At 50.8% G+C, this 23,786-nt stretch overlaps 1 protein-coding gene across 2 annotated transcripts in view; it reads left to right on the top strand.

Annotated features, from left to right (window-relative positions):
• Positions 1 to 22,825, top strand: part of Tcea3 (transcription elongation factor A3) — a 38,526-nt gene extending 15,701 nt beyond the window's left edge. For both annotated transcript variants that reach the window (XM_078025591.1, XM_078025590.1), the window contains exons 6-11: positions 10,036 to 10,199; positions 10,371 to 10,432; positions 14,249 to 14,398; positions 18,946 to 19,092; positions 19,837 to 19,908; positions 22,243 to 22,825. In XM_078025591.1, coding sequence (XP_077881717.1) covers positions 10,036 to 10,199; positions 10,371 to 10,432; positions 14,249 to 14,398; positions 18,946 to 19,092; positions 19,837 to 19,908; positions 22,243 to 22,251 — 604 coding nt within the window. In that variant the 3' untranslated portion in view covers positions 22,252 to 22,825. The remainder of the gene's footprint in view (positions 1 to 10,035; positions 10,200 to 10,370; positions 10,433 to 14,248; positions 14,399 to 18,945; positions 19,093 to 19,836; positions 19,909 to 22,242) is intronic.
• The last annotated feature ends 961 nt before the right edge of the window (positions 22,826 to 23,786 follow it).

The raw sequence follows: 23,786 nt of genomic DNA, 5'->3' as shown, positions 1-23,786 counted from the left end.
CATTAATTGATATGGAGAAGACTGTGTGGAAATCGGGCTTGGGGTGGAATATCAAGAGTTCAGGTTTGGAAGCTGCATACACATGCCTGTAATTTCAGCTATTTGGAAGGTTAGGGTGGGAGGATCACAAGTTCAAGGCCAGCCTGGGCAATTAGTGAGACCCTGTCTCAAAATAAAAAATAAATAAAAGGACTATGGGGAACTGGGCACAGTGGTAGACACCTGTAATCCCAGTGACTTAGGAGGCTGAGTCAGGAGGATTGCAAATTAGAGGCCAGCCTCAGCAAGTTGGCAAGACCCTATCTCACAATAAAGTATAAAAAGGGTTAGGAGTGCAGCTCAGTGGTAAAGTACCCCTGTTTTCAATCCCCAATATCAAAAAGAAAAAGGGGGAGGCCTAGAATGTAAGTCAGTGCTTGCCTAGCAATGTATAACACCCTGGATTTAATCTCCAATACTGAAAAAAAAAAAATAAAGTTCAGGTTTAGACATGTTGGATTTGAGGTATGCGTTAAGTCATTCAGGCAGAGAAGTTGAATAAACAGTTATGCAAGGGTGGAATGCAGGAAGAAAGTCTAGGCCAGAAATGTAAATTACAGAGTCATTAGTGTGTAGCTGGCATTTAAAGTGACATCACCAAAGTGACATCATCCAAGAGATTGTAGATAAGGGAGTGAGCATGGGTCACGGCCCATGAGGGAGGACAGAAGTCAGAACAGTAGAAGTAGGGCTGGGGAAGAGTAAGGCAGACAGGGAGGTGGCTTAGAAGTGGATCAAGTCCAATGGTGGGGGTCCAGGTGCCATTCTGCATTCTGGAGAGGCCTGCTGGAACAAGCAGGGTGTTGGCCTCTAGACTATATGTGACAACTGAAATCGTTTTAAGCCTAACGTACCAGTAAGACTGCCATCGGAAAGAAGAGTAAGGGCACAAAAATTAGGTCATCTACGGCATCATCAAGATCAAGCAGGCCTGAGATGTTGACCCAGTTCCAACATGGCAGCCACAGCTCGGGGGGTGGAGGCTCTCTGGAGTGCTCCTTGGAGAAGGAGCCTGAAGCTGTGTCCTGCCTCTGAAGTTCTTAATCAGGAGAATTATCTTAATGAATGCACCCGACTAGAAATGTCTGCCATGGGTCAGGCCTAGGAACAGAGGCTTCAGTATCATCTTGCTTCTAGACTACTGGTTCTCAGCAGGAGTCACTTAGACATTTGTGGACACTTTTTGGTTGTCATGACTTGAATGGGGGTGAGGGGTGGGGGCAGGAAGACACTACTGGCAATTAGTAGGCAGGGACCATAGATGTTAAGTGAACAGTTGTCCTATCCCCAAATCAAATGCTGACCACTAATCCAGTTCTGGGTTTGGTGCTGTAATCAAAACAGTTGACCCTGATGTAGGACTGATGCCTCCAGACCACTTTCGTGACTTTGCTTCAGTGCCTTAAAGTCTCCTGGCTCTCTCCACTGATGCATTTTTCCCCCTAAAAGTCAGTCAAGCAGAATATATTTGCTCTTCTAGAGGTTGTACTATTTCCTGCTGGTTCGGTATTGGGGGTGGGGCAACCTAAAGGACACAAGCAAGTCTTGGAAATTCACTTTTTTTTTTTCTATTTAGACTGTTTTCTGCACTGTTTCACGTGTCTTATTCATTCATGTATGCATGCATTTGGCAAGCACATCTTTGCAAACTCAACATCCTCCAGGGATCCAGGGCATATGTGCAGCCTGAGTGACTAATGGAGACCATGACAAACCAGAGAGAACATGCCTATCCAAAGGAGGCAGCTGCTCCCCAGCCCCAGCTGGTTATTGCCTTGGGAAATGCAGACCCCATGGGCTATTTCCTCCAGGGTTTTGGTTTTGGTTTTGGTTTTGGTTTGTTGTCCAGGTTGGCTTTGAACTCCTGCTCTTAAGCGACCCTCTTGTCTCAGGCTCCCAAGTCTCTGGGACTTACAGGCACACCCTACAATGCCAGGCCATCTTCCAGTGTTTCGAAGAAAGCTGGACATCTAGATTTTCATATGACACTCCCAGTTTTCAACACTGGCAACATATTCATATTTTTCTAAGACACAGGAGGGCCCCAAACATGATTTTGTAACCCACCTATTCATAGCATCTAAAGCCAGGCAAAACTGAAGCTCAGGGTCTCTGATTTTGTGGCTCTGACAGCTCATGAGGAGACAGGCCGCAGAGTGAGGGCTTTTAGGAGGGAGTAGGTATAACACGCAGAGGGAACGCAGGGAGAGTGTTTCCATATGACTTGAGTAGTCAAGGGAGACTTCATGGCAGAATTAGTTCTGAGCTGGGAATCAAAAGATGCATGGCTGTTGGCCAGACAGTCCCAGAGAGGGCGTCCCGAGCAGCGGAATGACACATGCAAACGCGTGGCAGTAAAAGTGAGAATGGTGCTTTCATAGATGTAGCTGGAATACCAAGAAACCGACCAGGAAGGGCACCGTGGTGACAGGAAAGGACTTGCACTTGAATCTTCTGCCCTTAACCTCGCTGTCAGAATTGTTGGACTTTGGCCAGAGCAGTTACTGCATGTTGGCAGTGCAGTCACCGAGATGCCCTCAAGGTGGCGCACAGGAGCAACGAGCCTCCAGGTGCCTCTGCCCAGACCTGAGGATGAATTTTCTAAGAACTGACGCTGGCCCTTGGGGAAGCAGAAAGAAGCTGTGGATAAATCCAGCCTCCGCCGATACCCCAGTGGATGATGCCCTCTCTGCAGTTTGGAATGGTTCCCAATCGTTTGTGCACTGATGCCACCCAGACAGATTCCAGCCTGCCAGCCAGCTCCTAGCCAAGCTGGAGGGATGGGGTGTGCTCTGCTGGGAAGGTGGAGGGGAGATGCTCCAAGCAGCCTCATCTTACTCTAATAAGATGATTCTGGAAAGCTTTTATTTAGAAACGTGGTGTCATGTGCTGAAAAGAATTGGGAAGGCAGACAGACCTAAATTTGTGGTTTGTCTCTATCATTTGGTAGTTGGATGGCAGACCTTGGACAAATCAGTTCAACTCTCTGAGTCCCAGTCTAATGATCAGTAAAATGGGAATAATTATGACCCCCCCCAAAGTTACTGAGGATCAAAGTGGATAATGAACTGCCTAGTACTGTTGCCAGCCCTACAAGGGTTCATAAGTGTGTCATGTGGAGTAGTAATACTCGTGCAATGTGTTCGCTTCTGTAAGATGTCTCAATGCTTTTTTAGTGGAACTCTTCTTAAGTCTGTTAATCATTTCAGTAACCCCATAAGATGGCTGCTACTGTTATTTTCATTTTATGTGTGAAAAAAAATGGCCTGGTGGTGCATGCCTGTATTCCCAGTGGCTCGGGAGGCTGAAGTAGGAGGATGGTGAGTTCAAAGCCTGACTCAGCAAAAGCGAGGCGCTAAGCAACTCCGTGAGACCCTGTCTCTAAATAAAATACAAAAAATAGGGCTGGGGATGTGGCTCAGTGGTTGAGTGCCCTTGGGTTCAACCTCTGATACCCCAAAACAAACAAACCAACCAACCAAAAACCAAGGCACCTAGAGGTTAAGGAGCTTCCTTGAGGTCCCATAACTACACAGTGGATGTCCCTATGAGTTTGGCTCTGGAGTCTGGGTTCTTCATGAATCTACCACCTGGTGTAGACGGTCCAAAAACGACGACTGTTGTTATGGCTCCTTCAAAGCAGTGTGCTCTAGGCTCCCCCCAAAGTCTCCCTCTGGTGAGCCCTACATGTTGAGGATGTGTGCAGGCTTCATGCCGCCACAGGAGACGGGAGAGCAATCCCTCTCTTAAACCCAGGGTGAATGGCCACTGACCTGCCAAGAGGGCCTCCCCACCCGCAGCTTGGCCCCACCTGGAGCCCCGGGAAGTGGCGCTCATCTGCTGGCCAGCTCCCTCAGCCCATCATGCGCTTGTCCTTCCACGGTGCATTCATTCAGCAGAGCGTCTTCAAGTGCCTACCTGCAGCACTGTCACCGGTGCTGGAATAGAGGGAGAAGCCTCAAGGTCGCTGCCCTGGGCAGCCTGTGACCTGGAGGTGGAGGCGGACAGTGTTTACAAACACATAAACAAGCTAATTATAGACTTGCTCTGGAGGGAAAAAAAATCAGGGCAGAGACAGTCTGCCTTGGCTGAGGTGGTCAGGGAAGGCCTCCCTACGGATGTGACATTTGAGCTGAGACCTGGCTGGCAGGAAGGCACCTGTCGGGAGGAAGAGTGTTCCAGGGGGAGGCAGGAGCCGGCGCAGAGGCATGGCCACGGAGCAGTGGCTATGTCCCAGGGACAGAAGAGGCAGCGCTGTGGGCGCTTCAGTGAGCTGGGGTGGGGCAGTGGCACCAGGCCAGTCTGACGGGCCAGATGTGGAGGGGCTGGAAAGCCATGGTGAGGAGTTTGACGTGGGGATGAAAATAAGTGGCTGTTAGAGGGTCAGAGCAGGGGGAGGACTTGACCTGTGTGGGTTTTGAGAGGTCCCTCCAGCTGCTGTGTGGATTTAAGGGGGCAAGAGCACGGGGTGACAGCTTCGGGGCCCTCCTGCACGGGCAAGAGCCCAGGGACTGGGACCAGGGTTGGGGTAGGAGCTGCAGGAAGCACCCTGTTCACAACCCGCCCGCCCCTCCCCACCTTTCTCTCAAACACACCACAGAGAGGTGCAGGTGAGTCTTGGCTCTCTCATCTCTTGCCCTGCTCCCAGCCACCTGTCGTCAGGCAGGGGTGGGTAGAATCCAGGGTGAAGATCCAGAACAGGGACTGGGGCTGTGGCTCAGCGGTAGAGCGCTCACCTAGCAGGTGTGAGGCCCTGGGTTCGATCCTCGGCACTATGTGTAAATAAATAAAATAAAAGTATCCTGTCTTCCTGTAACTAAAAAAAATAAAACATAATAATTAAAAAAAATCCAGGACAGTAAGTTTCAAACTGCATTAAAGAATGAATAAATGAAAGCATGGGAATCACTTTGAACAAAATTTTAGGAACTTCCATTGCACAAGAGCTGAGCCTCTGCTCCCTGCCCCTCTCACCCAAGTGGCAACTAGGAGAAGCATCACGTCTCCGGAAGACACAGAAATCCCAGTGTCTATGGCCATAAAAGGAATCCAAAGCCAGGCCAAAGAGCAGGCACTGGGGGACGAGGAGGTCACAGGCAAAGTTGACACTAAGCAGTGCTCTGAGGATGTTGAGTAGGATTCTCTTATAACCCCAGGTTTGGTTTGGTTTTGTGACCCTGGGGACAGAATCCAGGGCCTCACACTGAACTACACCACCCAGCTCTCTCTCATTATTTTCACATAGGGCCTCTCTAAGTTGCCGAGGCTAGCCTTGAACTTGTGATCCTCCTGCCTCAGTTGCTGGGATTATAGGCTTGTGCCATTCAGCCGGCTGAAACCCCAGTTGTTTTGTTGTGGTGGTGGTGGTTTGTTTTTAAAGAGAGAGAGAATTTTTTAATATTTATTTTTCAGTTTTTGGTGGACACAACATCTTTTATTGTTATGTGGTGCTGAGGATCGAACCCAGCACCCTGCACCTGTCAGGTGAGCACGTTATTGCTTGAGCCACATCCCCAGCCCAACCCCTGGTTTTAATACTTGGAAGCCCTGGGGGCTGCTCAGCCAGACTCTCTCTCAGCCACAACTCCTCAGACCCGAAGACTCTCTCAGCAGCCCACCCTCCTCTTCCTGAAGGGAAGCAGCACATCCACAGACGGAAAATGAACTTGACAATCAGCTGCAGATCCAGACCCTGGTGTTTCGTGGTGCAGGTGCAGCTGCTCAGACTGCAGTGCACAACTGGGAGGCCAGTGGCGGGGAGGGCATCTCCTGCTGTAGGAAGCCCAGCAGCCTTTGGGGCCCTTTCACAAGGGCTCAGGGTGACTAGACGCTGGAGTGGAGGAGGGGAACCTAATTTCTTTGATGAGTCAGTTCTGGTGTGATTGGAGGCCCCTGTGATCCCCGCTGTTTAGGAGACAGATGCAGGAGGATTGTGAGTTTGAGACCAGCCTGGGCTGCACAGCAAGACCTTGTCTCAAAAAAAAAAAAAAAAAAAAAACAGCCAGCACAATCTCCCTGGTGAGTCATTTTGCGAGCAGAAGCGTGAGAGTCGGCGGGCAGATAGATCCTGGTGGGCACAGAAGGACTTTGGAGGGATGAAGGCGGGGGCAGAAACGTCCTGCCTGCCTGGCCCCTTCCCTATGTGGTGCGGAAACAGTTCTGGAAGGGAGGAAGGAGCTATCCACAACTGTCACCAAGTCCTTTCACTTCTCCAAGTTCCATTTCCTCATCCGTAAAACAGGGTCAGGAATTTGTGCCTCTCAAGGCTACCACGAGGAATAAGTAGCGAATGCACGGTAAACGGTGGCTTCTGTTAGCACCATCCTTCACCAGCCCTGGGTCAGGCCTTCTCTCTCCCTCCACCTCCCTCGCCCTCCCACTCCAGGATGCCGAGCCCCTCAGCTTCGCCGTGCAGACTGGGACTTCCACATTCCCATATGTTCCTGCGAGGAATGCGTTGTCATTGTCCTTTCCTCTCATCTGAGTGGCCGCCTCCTCTCCATTCCTTGCCGAATTCTTTGGACTGAATTGCACCACCCTGGGACCCATTTCACCTTTCTCTCTCTCTCTCCCTTTCTCTCTTTTGTGTGCACAGCGGTGGGTAGTGTTGGAGGTTGAACCCAGGGCCCTTGCTTGCTAGGCAGGTGCTTAACCACTCAGCCACATCCCCAGCCCTTTTGATTGTTTCCTTTTGAGGCAGGGTCTCACTAAGTTGCTTGGGACCTGATAAGTTGCTGAGGCTGGCTTTGAACTTGCGATCCTCCTGCCTCAGCCTCCTGAGTCTCTGGGATTAAAGGCATGTGCCACGGTGCCCAGCTCCATTTGCCCTTCTTAAATCATGTGGTAAGGTCTGGCATCATAAGACTATGAGCACAGAGAACCATGGGGACACTGGGCCATGCCCCTCGTGCACTCCCAGCTCCTCTTCATGAGGACCCAAAGGACCAACAACAGTTGGAGTCTGAGCTCCAGCCTGTTTATTTATTTATTTATTTTTGTTATATGCATTAACATTTCAATCTTTTTTTTCTTTTTGTTGTTTTTTAAATTGTGACAAAACATACATCACAAAAGTTGCCATTTAACCTTTTTTTTCAGCTTGAGAAAAATGAGATAGTTTGTCATTTCAAATGCATTAAGATTTACCAGATAGGGCTGAGGTTGTGGCTCAGTGGTAGCGCACTCACCTAGCACATGTGAGGCTCTGGGTTCGATGCTCAGCACCACATAAAAATAAATAAATAAAGGTATTATGTCCAACTACAATTAAAAAGTAAATATTAAAAAAAGATTAACTAAATATATAAAACAAATAGCTATCACTGTTTATTGCAGATTTCCAGACTACTCTTTTTCACCCCACAGTGCTGGAAATCCAGCACAGGGCCTTGTGCAGACTAGGCAAGAGTTTTACCACTGAGCCGCCTCCCCAGTCCAGTTTCCTGGCCAGTCCTAGTCACTGAACTTACTATATGGATTTTTAAAATTTTTTTATGTATTTATTTTTTTGTGATAGTTGGACACAATACCTTAATTTTATTTATTTTTATGTGGTGCTGAGGATCGAACCCAGCGCCTTACACATGTTAGGTGAGCGCTCTACCTCTGAGTCACAACCCCAGACCAGGATTTTAAAATTTTTTTTAAAAATATATGTTTAACATACCAGGCACAGTGGCACATGCCTGCAATTCCAGCAACTTGGAAGTCTGAGGCAGGAGAATTGCCAAGTTCAAAGCCAGCCTGGGCAACTTAGCAAGATCCTATCTCAAAACAAGAATTACAAAGGGCTACAGTATAGCTCAATGGTGCAGTGCTCTTGGGTTCAAGCCCAAAAAATCAATGAAAAGAAAAAAAAAATTTTTTTTTGCCATTTTAGGTGTACAGTCAAATGGCCTTGAGTCTGTACACCATGTTGTGCAACCATTACAAACACAAAGTTTCAGAGATGAATGGAGAATGGAGTGTCTCAAACTGAAACTCTACACCCATTAGAAAACCACTCCCCACCCTGTTTCCGGCCCCTCACAATCACCATCCTACTTTCTGTATGATTTGGATTATTCTAGAAACCTCATCTATGTGGAATCATGACGTTTGTCCTTTTCCGTCTGGTTGATTCCACTTATGTTGTATTCAGAGTTTATCCATGGAGTGGCATGTGTCAGGATCCCCTTCTTCTTTACAGCTGAATAATATTCCATTGTATGTACACATCACTTTTCTTATCTGTTCATCCATCTCTGGACCTTTGGGTTACTTCCACCTTTTGCTAACAGCTCCTTGGGAAGAAGAAGATAAGAAACCTGTCTCAGCTACCAGCTCAGAGTGACCTCTCATGTTTGTCAAATGTTAAAATAATTATATATATATATATATATATATATATATATATATATATTCTTCATAGAAGATTTTAAAAATGTGTATAAGCAAAAAACTCTTACAATAAAAATCTCTTACGATCCCTAAATATCTGAGAGATAATTACTATTAACATGGTTTGTGGACTCAATGTTTGTGATACCCAAATCCATATGATACCCACCCTTAAAGCCTCAAACCCCGATATGACTTCATTTGGAGGTAGGACCTTTATGGAGACTTTAAGGCTAAAGGAAATCGCAAGGGTGGAGACCTGATCCATTAGGGTTAGCATCCTTATAAAAAGAGACACCAGAGAACTCACTGGCTCTTCCCCATGTGGAAACAGCAACAAGTAGCCATTTACAAGCCAGAAAGAATCCTCACCAGAAACTGAATTGGCTAGCACCTTGATCTTGGACTTCCCAGTTTCTAGAACTGTGAGGCATAAATTTCTGTTTTTTTTTTTTTTTTTTTGTACCAGGGATTGAACCCAGGTGTGCTTAACCTCTGAGCCACATCCCCAGCCTTTTTTTATATTTTATTTATTTAGAGACAGGGTCTCACTAAGTTGCTTAGGGCCTTGCAGGTTGCTAAGGCTGGCTGGGGACTCACAGTTCTCCTGCCTCAGCCTCCTGAGCCACTGGAATTATAGGCATACGCCATTGCATGCAGTTAACTTTCTGCTTTTGAAGCCATCTTTCTGTGGCATTTTGTTATGGGTGCCTGAACTAAGACACCTGTTTAGTTTTCCTGTCATCTCTGTGTGTGTGCATTTATATTTGCTTTTTTTAAAAAAGGAGATTGGTCTTAGGCAGTACACCCCAGAGCCAAGAACGAAGGCACTGGAACCAGGCTGCCCTGGGTTCACAATCTCAGAGGTGCTGCTGTGGGGATCAAAGTAGAAAATGCTGGTAAAGGGGCTGGGGCTCTAGCTCAGTTGGTAGAGTGCTTGTCTTGCATGCACAAGGCACTGGGTTCAATCCCTAGCACCACACACACACACACACACACACACACACACACAAAATGCTGGTAAAGTACCTGGTGGCCCTCAGGCACCTGGCTGGAGCCAGCCTGTACTCACAGGACTCCAGCTCCTAGAGGGAGAAGCCATGCCTGGTTGGTTGCTTCGTCCTTGTTCTTAGCACAGAGCCTGCAGAATGGTGCCTAATACATAGTTACTGAAGTAAAAAATGGCTCATATTCTTACAAGTCCATAGGTGGAGAGAAACTAGTACGATGCTCAACAGATTGTAGCGTTATGGGTGGCGTCACCTGTCCTATGACTTGTAAAGCACGGTGGTTGGTCAAGAGTGTGGGTTCCCAGGAAGTGCACTGCTGGGTTTGAATCCTGTTGGCTCCCAGAGGTGTCATCTGAGTCAAGTGCATCTTTAAATGGATGTACGTCTAAGATGCACCTCTAAAGTTGGGATGAGAATAGCATTGACCTCATGGAATTGTTATGGGGATTAAATGAGATGATCTGTATCAAGTACCTAAAATAGGACCTGCCTCATCAGGTTGTGAAGAGGAGCAAGAGAGAACACCCCTATAAACATCCAGAATGGTGCTCCATCGATGCCTTGTCCACGTAACGTCAACTTGTCTATCACTGATTGTCATCCTCAGATCAAACAGCAGCAGATCAAGAGCAGAGACCCCCAAAACACCCAGCAGCCCCTCCACTCCCACGTTTGCCCCCTCCGTCTGCCTCCTGGCGCCCTGCTATCTCACAGGGGACTCTGTCCGGGACAAGTGTGTGGAGATGCTGTCAGCGGCCCTGAGGGCAGAAGGTGAGAGCTCGTGGGCCAGGGAAAGGGGCTCCCCAGGGCAGGCGAGGTGCCCCTTCCCCAGCACCACTTCCTGGGAGTGGAAAGGGAGCACTGCTGTCCCCAGCTCAAGCAGGTACCTCTGTTGGTGGCAGTCGAGTCTGGCTCATATCTGTATGTCCTGGTCTCTTTCAGATGATTACAAGGATTATGGCGTCAACTGCGACAAGATGGCTTCAGAAATCGAAGACCATATCCTTGAAGGGTGCCGGGTCTGTGGGTGACTGGACGGCCTGGTGATGGGCAGGCTCTGGGGACAGCCCCAGCCTCTTGTTAAGCACCTCAGCCACCACGGAGGACAGCCCCACAAGGTTCCCTGATGGAACCGTTGTCGGTGGGGCACAGAGGTGCAGGGAGGTTGCCACTTGCCGAAGCTCCTGCAGCGGATGGAGGTGGCAGAGTTGGGATTTGAACTGCTGGGTTCCAGCCGCTGTGCCAGATCCTAACGTGGATCTGGGTGGTCAGACAGGAAGCAGGTCTCCCGCGTGGCCTTTCCCCTCTTCCTCCCTCGGATAGTACATCGCCATGTTTGACCCCCTGATGTTGTACCAGGCGTGTGCGCTGTGCACCTGGTGCTTCCTGTCTCTGTTAAGGCTCCTGACAATCTCTGAGGTGTGAGCTGCTGTTCCCATTGTATAGATGAGGAAGCTGAGGCCCAGGAGCTACTGAGTGTCAGGTCTGACTGGAGGCTTTGGCCTTTGGATTTCCACAGGCCCTGCTCCCCGCTTCCTGTCTGAAAGGGCCCTTGTGTAGACAGGGAGGGGCGACCTCACTGCTATAGGCCCATTAGTCCAGAGGATTCTGCTTGGGAAAGAGTCTCTCCCTCCACTGTGCCCTGCTGAGTGAATGCATGGAATGTCTTTTTACTGAAGACAAAGGTTTGCCTGTCAGAGACAAAGAGGTGCGGAGGGAGGGGACAGAATACCCAGGAGAGAGGGAGTCTAAATGTCACATGGGGTGTGAGTGGCCCTTTCCAGACCTCCTGGGTTCCAGCTAGGTCTGTCAGAGAGGCCCAGGGCCAAATCTGCAGACAGCAAGCTTGATTGCTTCCACATCCTGCCTGAAGCCAACCCTAAGTCCCCCAACATGTTTTCTGGAAGTTTCTCTCTATACATCCAGCGACTAGAACTACCCAAGGCCTCAACAAACACGCTGCCATCCTCTCCTGTTAATCCAGGAAGGCTGAGCCCACCCAGGGTGTCAGGACTTCATTTTCTCCACAACGGCCACCCCTCTAAGCAGGTCCCTCTATCCCCAAGCCCAGTTTGAAACTAAGTGGATGGCCTCAAACCTGGTTTTCCTCCTGGCTTTCCTTCCTCATTCGCTACTTCTACCGAATGTCCCTCTCTAAAGGAAAGGACATGGACACTGCACAAACCTTATAGCCCAGAGGATGGATGTAGGGCTTGAATTCTCTGTGTCCCCAGAAAAGCCTGGTCCTCTTTGGAGACCCCTGAACCTACGTGGCATGTGTGCAGCACAGGCCACACCCCTTCTGAGGGGTCAGACCCCAAGGGTTGCCCTCCCGCTCTTCCTTCTTGGGTTTAGGAAATGGAGGAGTCAGAGATAGACTGAGGGGGGGGTGTGGCCAGCCCAACTGTCCCCACATTCTGTCCTGCATAGCGACAGATACATGATCCAGAAATCCTGCATGGAAGGTTTCCCGACACATATTTTGACTCTCAAATTGCATCGTGACATATTCTTTTCTTTTCACACTTTTACGGTATTAAAACCACAATCGCTGTAAACAGCAATAATACCTCCTGCCTCCCCACCATTTCTGGAGAGTCGGCTGCCTTCGTCCTGCACGTCCCCCGCGGGCTCCTCTGTATGTGGCTTTTCCCAGCAACCGCTTTGTTTTCCTGATTCTGCTTGGCTCAGGAGAGCCAGAAAATGAGGCTGTGTTCCCGAGCTGCTCCAGAGGGTGGAGGGGAGGGAGGCCCATCTGGGATGCAGCGGTGGGAAAGAAACTCACTATGGTCGGTGGCCAGGGGCAGCTTCCTGCAGGGTGAGCTGCCAGAGCACTGCTGTTAAGAGGGGGTCTGGCCTCCAGCCCTGTCTGCCGGGAATCTGCCCTGTGACCTTGAGCCTGCACCCTTTGCAAGCCTCAGCTTCCTCGTCTAGTAATAGGAGAAGGAGTCCCTGGTCAGCCATTCCTGAGGTGGGTTCTATGGGATGAAAATCATGGTCAGGGCGATTACCAAAGGAAAGGAGGAGAGGGGCCGGGCGCAGCGGTACAGGCCTCTAATCCCAGCTAATCCCAGGCTGAGGCAGGAGGATCACAAAATTTAGGGCAGTCTGGGCAATTTAGTGAGACCCTGTCTCAAAATAAAAAATGCTGGGCATGGTGGCACACACCTATAATCCCAGCGGCTCAGGAAGCTGAGGCAGGAGGATAGCAAGTTCAAAGCCAGCCTCAACAACTTAACAAGGCCCTAAGCAATTTGGCAAGACCCTGTTTCAAAATAAAAAAACCAAAAGGCTGGAGCTATGGCCCAATGGTAAAGTACCCCTGGCTTAAATCCACAGAACCAAAAAGCAGAAACAGGATGTAGCTCAGCAGTAGAGCATCCCTGAGCTCGTTTCTAGTACATAGTGCCCAAGGGAAGGGAAAATATAGGAGGGGGAATCTATGACCAAATATGTTGGGTACACCATGTCACGCAAAGTTCAACGCTTTTTTTTTTGCAGTACTTCTTTTTTTTTTTTTTTTAAGAGAGAGAGAAGAGAGAGAGAGACAGAATTTTTAATACTTATTTTTTAGTTCTCGGCGGACACAACATCTTTGTTGGTATGTGGTGCTGAGGATCGAACCCGGGCTGCACGCATGCCAGGAGAGCGTGCTACCGCTTGAGCCACATCCCCAGCCCCTTGCAGTACTTCTTAGAATATTAAATATGTATCCCTGCCCCCTGCCCCCTGCCCCCAGCCGCCCAGTACACTGGGGATTGAACCCAGGGCCTTACACATACTAGACAAGAGTCCTACCACTGAGTTACACACCCAGCCCTTTTTATTTTTTTAAATTTTGAGACAAGCTCTCACTAAGTTGCTGAAGCTGGCTTTGAACTTGCGATCCTCCTGCCTCAGCCTCCCGAGTTGCTGGGATTACAGGGGTGTGGGCCACAGCACCTGGTCAACATGTAGCTTTTTTTTTTTTTTTTAACTAATTTATTTTTTAGTTGTAGTTGGACACAATACCTTTATTCACTTATTTATTTTTATGTGGTGCTGAGGATCAAACCCAGGGTCCCACACATGCAAGTCGAGCGCTCTACCGCTGAGCCACAACCCCAGCCCCAACATGTAGCTTTTAATCTTCTCTATAGCTGTACTTAAAACCTCCAAGGTCCCTTCCAAACTAGAGATTCTCCTCATCTTGTCATTGTCCTCACAGCCCATAATGTTGAACATTTGATACGTTCCAGACACCATGCCAGTGAACTCACTGTATCTTTCTAACAACACTGAATTTTACTTATTTACTTATTTAGTGGTACTAGGGATTGAACCCCTGGACACTTTATCACCAAACTACATCCCAAGCCCTTTTATTTTTTTTATTTTGAGACTGTCTCACTAAGTTACTGAGGCTGGCCTCAAACTTGCCATCCTCCTGCCTCAGCCTCCCACATCACTGAGATTATGGGCATGTACCATCCTGCCCAGCTCCAATACTATATTTTATAAATAAGGCAACTGAGGTACAGAGAAGTCATGTGACTTATCTGAAGTCACACAAGAGGCTTAGAAAAAGCAGGGTGCCTGTTCCCCAGGGTCCTTGACACCATATTGCTTGCTACCATTAGTCACTCCATGGAGGGTGTTCCTGTCTGTGATACTTAGATGACCCCAAATGTCCAAGTGCTACTACCTCCAGTGGCCAGTCAGAGGCCACAAAGGTGCCGCCAACCCCTGTAGAGTCCAAGGAGAGGAGGACATGGCTCTGGATTCTGATCCTCTGTGCCCCTCTGTGAGTGGCAGGCTGTCCCTTGACCTTGTCACATATCTACCAGGAGCTCAAGAGCACAGACATGAAATACCGGAACCGCGTGCGCAGCCGCATCAGCAACCTCAAGGACCCCAGGAACCCTGGCTTGAGGCGGAATGTGCTCAGCGGGGCCATTTCCGCTGGGCTCATAGCCAAGATGACGGCAGAGGTAAGGACCGCGGGGCCTCTGGGTGGGAGTGTGGGAGGCCAGGCCCCTCCACTGTGCCCAAGGCCCTTTTCCCACCAGAATCATCTCAGCCCCCCCACAGGACCTCGAGAACCATCAAGATGATGAACACAGGCACCTTGTATGAAGTGCTGTGTAAGCACAGGGACCGCGGCCATAAGATAGAAATGTGCCGTCCCCATGTTACAGATGAGGACACTGAGGTCGGCCAGTGTGCCGCTGCACGCAGCTAGAAAGCGCTGAAGCCTGGAGGCAGCTGTCTGGCCCCAGGGCACCCACCTTTCTCTGCTTCTCTCTTGGTCAGTCCTGTATCCCAGTTCCCAGGGCCCTGGCCAGGACAGGAGTCCAAGGTGAGGAGTCAGATTTTAATTATGATACCGAGTGGTAAATAATGCCACTGCGGGAACTTACAGGGGGGAGGACTGACCCAGCCTAGAGGGGTCAGTAGGGGAGAGACCGTTTGAGAAGCGATAGTACAGTCCTCAGAAGCCCTGAACCGTGTCAGCCTTTGAATTCTGATTCTGCCACTTATCTGTGTGACCTTGGATGAACTATTTAACCTCTCTATGCTCAGTTTTTCCCTCTACAAAATGAGGATGAGAATCAGAACTGCTCTCTTGGGAGGGACTAAATGAGTTGATATACATGAAGTAACAGATGTGTGATACAGGAGAAGATGAACCCGGGGCTTCCTGGGCCTCAAGGCAAGGCTCCCATCAGGGTCAGTGAGTGATGGGCTCCTTCACCTATCATTTCCTGTAACCCTTCACATGGTGTCATAGAGGAGGAAATATCCCCATTTTGTTGATAAGAAAACTGAGGAGGATTGTAAGTTCAAAGCCAGCCTCAGCAACTAGCAAGGCCTTAAGCAACTCAATGAGACCCTGTCTCTAAATAATATATAAAAAAGGAAAGTGGATGTGGCTCAGTGGTCAAGTGCCTCTGAGTTCAATCCCTGGTGCCCCCCAACACACACCAAAATTGGAGAATTGAAGTGACCCCAAGAAAGAGTGAAAGTGTTAGGTCCCTGGATCCTGGCTGGGCCTCAGGGTGTCTGGGAACCCACTGATCACTGTGATCTGTGTGTTGTGTGTATGTGTGGCGTGTGTGATGTGTTTGGTGTTTGTGTGTATGTGTGTGTGTGTGTGCTCTGTGTGCTATGTGGAGTCTGCATAGTATGTGTGTGATGTGCAGGGTGTGTCTGGTGTTTGGCGTGCGTGTGGTGTGATGAGTGTGTGTGTTACAGTAGGTGTATATCTACGTTTCGGGGAGAGGGCTCACTGCCTTCCTCAAATACCCAAACAACAAAGAGCTCTGGCTCTAAGGTAAAGTGGGAACTTGGCAAATGAGCACCAGGGTTATCTTTCCACTTAATTTAAAATATCTGATCTTTTTGACAAATGGAAGTGGATGTCCATGATTGCAAATTGCAAGTCAGCTTACCAGTATCTTAGTTCAGGTTGCTGTAACAAAAATCCCCCCGTCGGGCAACCGATGCACGACAGACTCATTCAGTGCTGAGTGCTGAAAGTCCAAAATCAGGGTGCTGGCAGGTTCCATCTGGTGAGGGTGAGGGCCTCATTCCTTACAGACAGCTCTCTCATGTGATCACCTCACCTGGAAGGAAGAGTGAGCGTCTCTGGCCTCTATAAAAGTGATCCCACAGCCCTCCAGACCTAATCTCCTCCCAAGGACCCTACATCCAAATCCCATCACTTTAGGGGTTAGAATCTCAGCATTGAAATACCTGGGAGTTTCCTCCTGGGTCATCTCTTGCCCCAAGAAAGAAGTTTCTATAAGAAATACAAGACAGGGCTGGGGACATGGCTCAGTGGTGGAGCTTGCCAAGGATGCCCGAGGCCCTGGGTTTGGTCCCTAGCACCACAATCAATCAATCAATCAAATTTTTTAAATATTTATTTTTTAGTTTTTAGGTGGATACAATATCTTTATTTTTTATTTTTATGTGGTGTTGGGGATCAAACCCAGCGCCCCGCGCATGCCAGATGAGTGCGCTACCACTTGAGCCACATCCCCAGCCCAATCAAATTTTTTTAAAAGGAAAGAAATACAGGACAGTGTTGTTTCAGTAAGAAAAATGATGGTAGGCAGAGTGGCACATGCCTGTAATCCCAGCAACCCTGCAGGCTGAGGCAGGAGGACCAAGAAGTTCAAGGCCATCCTGAAAAACTTAGAGTCTGTCTCTGAATAAGAAAGGGCTGGGGGTGCGGCTCAGTGGTAGAGCACCCCTGGGTTAAATCTCTAGTTCTGGGGGAGAAAAAAATATGTTGGGCAGGTCCTTACTGAATTCACAGTTGGGGCTCTTCTCTGCTGAGTTGAGCACCTGTTTTCTACATCAGTGTGCTCATTCCTCGTGTGTTTGTGTTCTGGTGGAGCAGGGGGTGGAAGCCAGGGCCTGGCGCATGCTCAGCAAGGGCTCTACCACTGGCTGATTCCATGTGACTCTGAGAGAGGTCAGTGGGATGGCGGGTGGGTGGATAGTTTTTCCTGTTCTCTGTTAGCAGGCACTTAACACCCTCCTTCCAGGATCTAGCCTCCCGCCATGTTTCCCACGCTCCTCAACTTGAACCCACCCATCATACCCGTCCCCAAACACGCTGTCCTGGTCTTCTGCTCTTTCGTGTCTGCCTGCTATTCTTTGTGTCTGCAATGTACCATCTCCTGAGAATCTATCTGTGGAGACTGGCTAAGGTCATCAGCGTCTTTTTGACCAGCCCTTCCCAGGCCCTTCCCAGGCACCAGCCCTTCCCAAGGGAGGTGAGCTTCCGGCACCTGCACACCTCTGCTCTGGACTCCCTTCCCTCTTTGGTTATGGGGCAGGGACCAAAGCTTCCTGTCTGGAGCCTGGCAGCCTGGGGGCTGTGGTGTGCCCAGCCAGCTGCTGCCAGCTCCAGAGCTAAGTGTGTGCAGCACTCAGTTACATCACTGAAGTAGCTTGACATTGACTGGTGCCTGGCGCAACTGCACACACCAGTAATCCCAACAGCATGGGAGGCGGAGGCAGGAGGATCACAAGTTCAAAACCAGCCTCAGCAACTTAGCGAGGCCCTAAGCAACTCAGCGAGGCCATGTCTCCAAATTGAATATAAAAAAGGGCTGGGGATGTGGCTCAGTGGTTCAGTGTTCCCAGTACAAAAAAAGAAAGAGAGAAAAGAAGTTGACCACCGTGGGAATATTTACACCAGGTAAACTGACAGGTGCTTCCAAGGAATCAGGCACTCCCATCGCCAAAGCCCATTTAACACCAGTTAAAGGCATTCAGTAAATTGGCATCTGATAAATTTCAAATGGCTGGCTGCATTACACTCTGGACAGTTCCCCCAAATTAAAGGCAGCAGCTTTTAGCTTCCGTGACCCTGGGTTGACTTATCTTTCTCTTATTGTTCCTGCGAGGGGTGAGGCCCTCACCTACGAATTTAACACAACAGGGCTTAAACCTTAGTGTGCACCGGAACAACCTGGGGACACTGGTTAAAAAAAAAAAAAATGTATGTTCCTGGGTCTGCTCTTGGCATTTCAGAGTCAGGAATATGCTTTTGACCAAGAAGCCTGAGTGGTTACAATGCAGGGACAACACACTGAAACCATTTGACCTTTATGCCGAGTCTGTTCCCTGCGGAAGCCTGACAGACGGCAACAATTGAGGTCGCCGGCCAACACCATGTCCGCTTCCGTCTCGGCTTCAGTTGTATTCCTTTCCCCGCACAGCTCTTAGGTGGCGCTGCCTCCAGCTGAGCATGCCCTTCTCTCCTCTCCTGTGGCAGAGGCTTAAGGGGAATCCAGTAGCCAGGGGACGGGAAGGGAAGGGTCTGGGTAATGCAGACCCTGCCAGTCCACGGTGGGTCTGTGGGAGGGGATCAGCACAGGTGAGCACTTGGCTCACCTGTGAGCCCAGACGCCTCAGGGTTCTGCTGAGGGCGGGGATGGCGGCAGCAAGTCGTGGATAGCTGGGCCACGGCTCCCAGAGGCAGGACGTATCGGGCAGTGCTCATAGCTGGAACAGGCTCTGGGTCAAGTCTAGACTGGAAGGGTTAGGGGACACAGGACATATAGATCAGATGGGCAGTGGTTCAATCCAGGCCAAGGTCCTGGCAGGCAAGGGGGCGGGGGCAGGCCTGGTGGAATGAGCCACAGCACTAATCCCAGGCACCGGCTGTTTGCCTGCTACCCTCCCATACACGCCCCAGCTGACCTTGGCCCAGCCAGAGCCCCCAGGTTTGACCTTGCAGCCAGAGATGGAATGGGGATAGGGATGCTTCAGGTCCAGCATTTTCCCAGCTGGGGAGGACCAGAAAGCCAGGCCTCCCGCTAGCTCCTCGTACTCTATCAGGCATGCTCCCTCCTCTGTTCAGATGCTCTAGAAAGCAGGGAGGTGGGGTGGGGGCTGGGGATCTAGCTCAGGTGGTAAAGTACTTGCCTCGCATGCACAAGGCCCTGGGTTCAATCCCCAGCACCGCCAAGCAGGTGTGGGGCCGTCAGCCCTCACGGACAGGCTCATTTCTCTCCAGGAAATGGCCAGTGACGAGCTGAAGGAGTTGAGGAACGCCATGACCCAGGAGGCCATCCGGGAGCACCAGATGGCCAAGACTGGCGGCACCACCACCGATCTCTTCCAGTGCAGCAAATGCAAGAAGAAGAACTGCACCTATAACCAGGTACCGGTGCTGCAGGCTGGGCCTGCGGAAGAGGAGCCAGGGGCTGTGGAGGTGGTGAGCCAGAGAGATGCTTAGGAAGGAGCCCGAGGGGAGAAAGGGCTGAGGTTCTCCAGGCCGCAGAGACCAGGGCCAGGCTTGGGATACCACAGTGGTGCTTCTGCGGCTTCTAGAACATTTTCTGGCTGTAGAACAGTTGGCCGTGTGATGAGGAGGCGGGACCAGTGTATTCTGGCCTGCCCTGAGGTAAGAATGAGAAGAGCCAGACACACAGGGGGCCGTCCCCTAGAGTCACTGATGGCCGGAAGGGAACTGAGCCGTGTGGAGCCGGCTTCTTGGTTATAACCAGGGAAACTGAGGCCCCTGGGCCTCCAAGCCCCTTTTCCTCTCCAGGCCTCCGTCCTTCCATTGGTAAAATAAAGATGAACGAGGTGATTTCTAAAGTGCTCCCGGCTCACTCCTGCGCTGGTGGGCTGGGCGCGTCTGTGTTCGGGGTGAGGCCTGCATGCGGCCTGTGGGAGGCCACAGCAGAGAGATCAGTTCGGAAAGATCAACCCAAGTGCAAGTGGAAGGCCAGGCTGAGCCGTTGAGGTGCTGGGGGCGACTCATGGACAGCCCGGGGAGAGGGAGTTGCCAAAGTGGGGCAGGAAGATCAGTGCCAACCCCTGGGATCCGGACCCACTAGACAGGGGAAGCCACAGCAGGCTCCAGATCCGCAGAGCGACTTCACGGCTGGTTCTCTCTCAGGTGCAAACGCGCAGCGCCGACGAGCCCATGACCACCTTCGTCCTGTGCAATGAATGCGGGAATCGCTGGAAGGTCTGTAGTCTGTCTGTCTCCCTCCCTCATCACCCACAGACCCCGCCCCAAGTAAGAAGAACTATCCCCACCTCCCAGAAGGGCCTCATGCCTGGGGCGTTGCCAGCCGGCGCGGAGTAGGCCTGCAGAGCCAGGCAGAGTGGCAGGTTGCTTGGGGCAGCGGGGAGAGAGAGCACATGCATGTGTTAGTTCTGGAAGGGCGCCCAGCTGGGGTGGGAGCAGCATCCTCCATTTTACTGATGGGTGGGCAAGTCTGTCTTTGGCGCGCAGATGGAATCCGCTTCCTGAGGCGCACGGAGGGGAGGGGAGACAATGGCCCTGGCCCTGGGACCGCACCTCTTTGCAAAGTGCTTTCACAGATGGTGGTTCCTCTGACCTGCTGCTGCTGAGCCCTGTGGGGGTGGGGGGGAGAGCTCCCCGGGCCTGCTGTGCATCCTCTCTTCCTGAGGCAGTTCTGGAAGTTTCCCAAGGCTGGGGCCCCAGGCTGCCCCGCTCCCCACAGAGGCAGAGGCAGAGGCTTTGTTCTGAGCCAAGAAGAGACTCCTCCCCGAGTGCTCCTCCCCGCCAAGCCTTCTCCTGAGGGAACTGGGTGTGGTCACGTGATTGTGCCAGTGTCCAGTCCATCTGATTTATCTCACTTGTTTGTGCGCTGGGTGACCTTTGGGCCATCAGGCAGGCCATGGGGCTCCAACAGTTCTAAGATGCTTAGCAAGGGGCCCAAAGCTGTTGATTGGGAGCCAGGAGCCCTGGCTTCATGTCCCGTTCCTCCCTCCTTGCTGTGTGACCCTGAACATGTCACTTGCCTCTCTGAGCAGAAGGGTGGCCAGAATACCTTTATCCAAGGGTTGATGTGAGGATGGATACATATGCACACAGACTCTGCAAACAGTAAGAAGTGGTGGCAGTCTCACTTTCCGATGAGGAAACAGAGCCAGAGAAAGAGTTAAATTCCAGAGTTCAGAGCTCTGAAGACCAAGGCTTCCAGTTCCTGATCAATTGATTTTCTGATAGAGGGCCGGCTCCACAGCCTCACTCGGGCCTCTGTAGAATTGCCATATGGTTTCAGGTAAAGGCCAGATGGTTGTGCCTGTTTCCTTTATTTACTTTTTGAGCACTCATGGGTGGGTCTGTGCAGTGGTCTAGTGGTTTAGAGCAGGGACTTTGGCACCAGGCTCAAATCCTGGCTTTACTACTTACAGAATGGCCTAGCTCACGGCCCCCACTCTCCAGGCCTGGATTTCCTCATCTGTAATGTGGGGGTTGGAATATCCAGCCCACGGTGCCGTTCTGCAGAGGACATGTGTAAGGCATTACGGGCCTCACGGCCTCTCTGGCTGCTCTCTGGCATCTTTGTCAAATTAAAAAAAGATGGCTCTGCCGGGAATAGTGTGCACACCTGCAGTCTCAGCACAGGATTATAAGTCCAGGCCAGCCTCGTAATTTAGCAAGACTGTGTTTCAAAATAAAAAATAAAAAGGGCTGGGGATGGGGATGTAGGTCCATGGCAGAATGCCCCTAGGTTCAATCTCCAGTACTGTGGCAGTGGGGGCGGGGGGATAGCCCTGTCCCAGGATACACAGCAATCAGAGTGTGGGCTGTTTCAGCCTCAGCGTACCCCTTAGTCTAGGCACTTTGTGCAGTCAACAACTTGCACAACCACACAAAAAAAGCCCTGAACACATATGTAAAAACCACTCTGAGTGCCATTTTGGTGATGTCATCTAGTATTCTGGGATGTGGGGGTAAGTCATTTAATGCTGCTTGCTTACCTATACAGATGGGAGTAACACTAGTATCGACCTCATGGAAAATGTGAGGTTGAAATGAGTTGAACATAAACACTACGACCCCACCCAGAGTAAGTGCTCAGTAAATGACCGCTCTTGTGACTGGCGTCACTAGGGGAAGGTGTCCTGCATGCCACAAACCCAGCACCTCCTCCCTGACTCCTATTGGTCGGAGAGGCAGGACCCATGAGAGGTGGCAGCCATGTAGCTTCTGACAACATTTTCAGTTATCGTCCATTGCTATAGGGGAGACTCAGCCCACCCAAGGCATTAGTGACAATCACAGTGTGTTCTCAGCCATTAATCAGGAAGCTGCAGTGTGCCTGCCGGACGTGGAAGGGCCACTCACTTCTTACCTGACCTGGTTCTCCCACTGGCCAGCGTGTGATCCCATTTTACAGATGAGTGATTTGCTCAAGGTCACACAGCGAATAACAGCCGATCCTGGCCTGTGGCTCCTGACCCCACCTTCTTCCTTATGTCCCCGAATGCCCTCCCTGGAAGACACAGGAACCTCTCCGATTCTGTTGCTTTTTTGGTTTTGTAGTTCTGCTGACAGGACCATCCTCCAGGACCGCAGCATCCGAGGGCAAACAACAGAGAGGGCGAGCTGAGCCACCGAACTGGAGAAAAATAAAAGTTAAAATGAAGAAAAATACTGAACTCTGAATGAGGTAGTAGGGATCGGAGGGAGAATTCTTACCCAAACTGGTAATCAGTTATTAATAATAAATGGCTAATGGGGGGAGCCTAGTTGGGGTTCAGTGCTGAGAATCTATGGACAGACCTCCTGTGCCAAGCCGGAGCATCAGAACCGAGGGGTCGTGTCTCTCACAGTGGGCCAGCAGACCTTTGCTTTCACCCTTCCCCGCCCCCGTCTGAATCACAGCCTTTTTTGGATTGAAAAATTCCAGAGGAGGCCGAATGGGGTGGCACATGCCTGACATCCCAGCAACTTGGGAGGCCAAGACAGGAGGATCGTGAGTTTGAGGCCAGCCTCAGCAATTTAGTGAGGCTCTGTTTCAAAATAAAAAATAAAAAGGCTGGGGGTGTAGCTAGGTATTAGAGCACCCCTGGGTTCAATCCCCAGGACCACAGAAAAACAAAAATAAAAAAACAGATCAACACGAGTGCTCCCCCACCCCAGAGCCATACTTGGGGCGTAGCCAACCTGTGGTTTGGCTCGGGGAGATATGACTCCCACACCAGGCAGGAGCATCTCGACTCCTTCTCCTCTCTTCCCAAACTCCCTGCTGTTCCCTGTTCACAGCTGGTTATAGGGGACCTTTGAGGACCCCAGACCAGGTCCCTCTAGGTGGAAAATGGCTCCTCTAGAGGCAGTGCCCGGACTTTCCCAGTCCTTGGAGGCCCTGAGCCTTGGAACCTGCCCAGGCCCTAGCGCTGTGCTCCACCGGGCTCCATCTGTGACCCCAACTTCAGAGGAAGTCAGCAGGCCCCAGGGGCCTTGTCACGCTTCTCCCTTGAGGACATCAGCTTGCTTCTCATGCTGATAAGAACTCTAGGCAAAGCTGGAGAACTTCTGGAAAAGTCCTTGGGAGCAGATCTGTTGTTGAGCCTCATGGGTCTCAGTCTCTGTCCCTGGCCTTCCATCAGCCCCAGGCTGAGCTGCCTTTACCTAAAATGGACAATGTGCACGAGCCCACGTACTCCGGGGAGCCTGGGCAAGTCACCTACCCTCTCTGAACCGCTTCTTTACCTATAAAAATGGAAGCAGTACTGCTGCTGCCCCCTCGGGTGACATCTGGAGGTCACTGGGTGCACCCTGGGGTGAACCGTAACAATAGCCCGAGCTCCTCATGTCCCCGGGCATCGTCCCCTCTGCCACTGGTGACGTCCTCTTCTTCTGCCCGTCATGGGATTCTCCTGAAGATGCAGCCCGTGAAGAGACTCTTCAGAAACCTGCCATCATCTCCGGCTTTTCAACCGTTAGAGCTGCAGGGGCCAGTGGAAAGGCCGGGTTCCCTCCCCGAAGGTGCAACACCCACAGCTCCTACAGGCAGAACAGGACTGAGACCCAGGTCTTCTGTTCCCTGTCGTTGTGTTTGTCACTGGGACATCTAGAGCTGGACA

This window comes from Ictidomys tridecemlineatus, chromosome 11 (assembly GCF_052094955.1).
Source record: "Ictidomys tridecemlineatus isolate mIctTri1 chromosome 11, mIctTri1.hap1, whole genome shotgun sequence".
Lineage (NCBI taxonomy): Eukaryota > Metazoa > Chordata > Mammalia > Rodentia > Sciuridae > Ictidomys > Ictidomys tridecemlineatus.
Note: the sequence above shows the minus strand (reverse complement) of the source record. Positions and strands in the feature narration are given on the sequence as shown.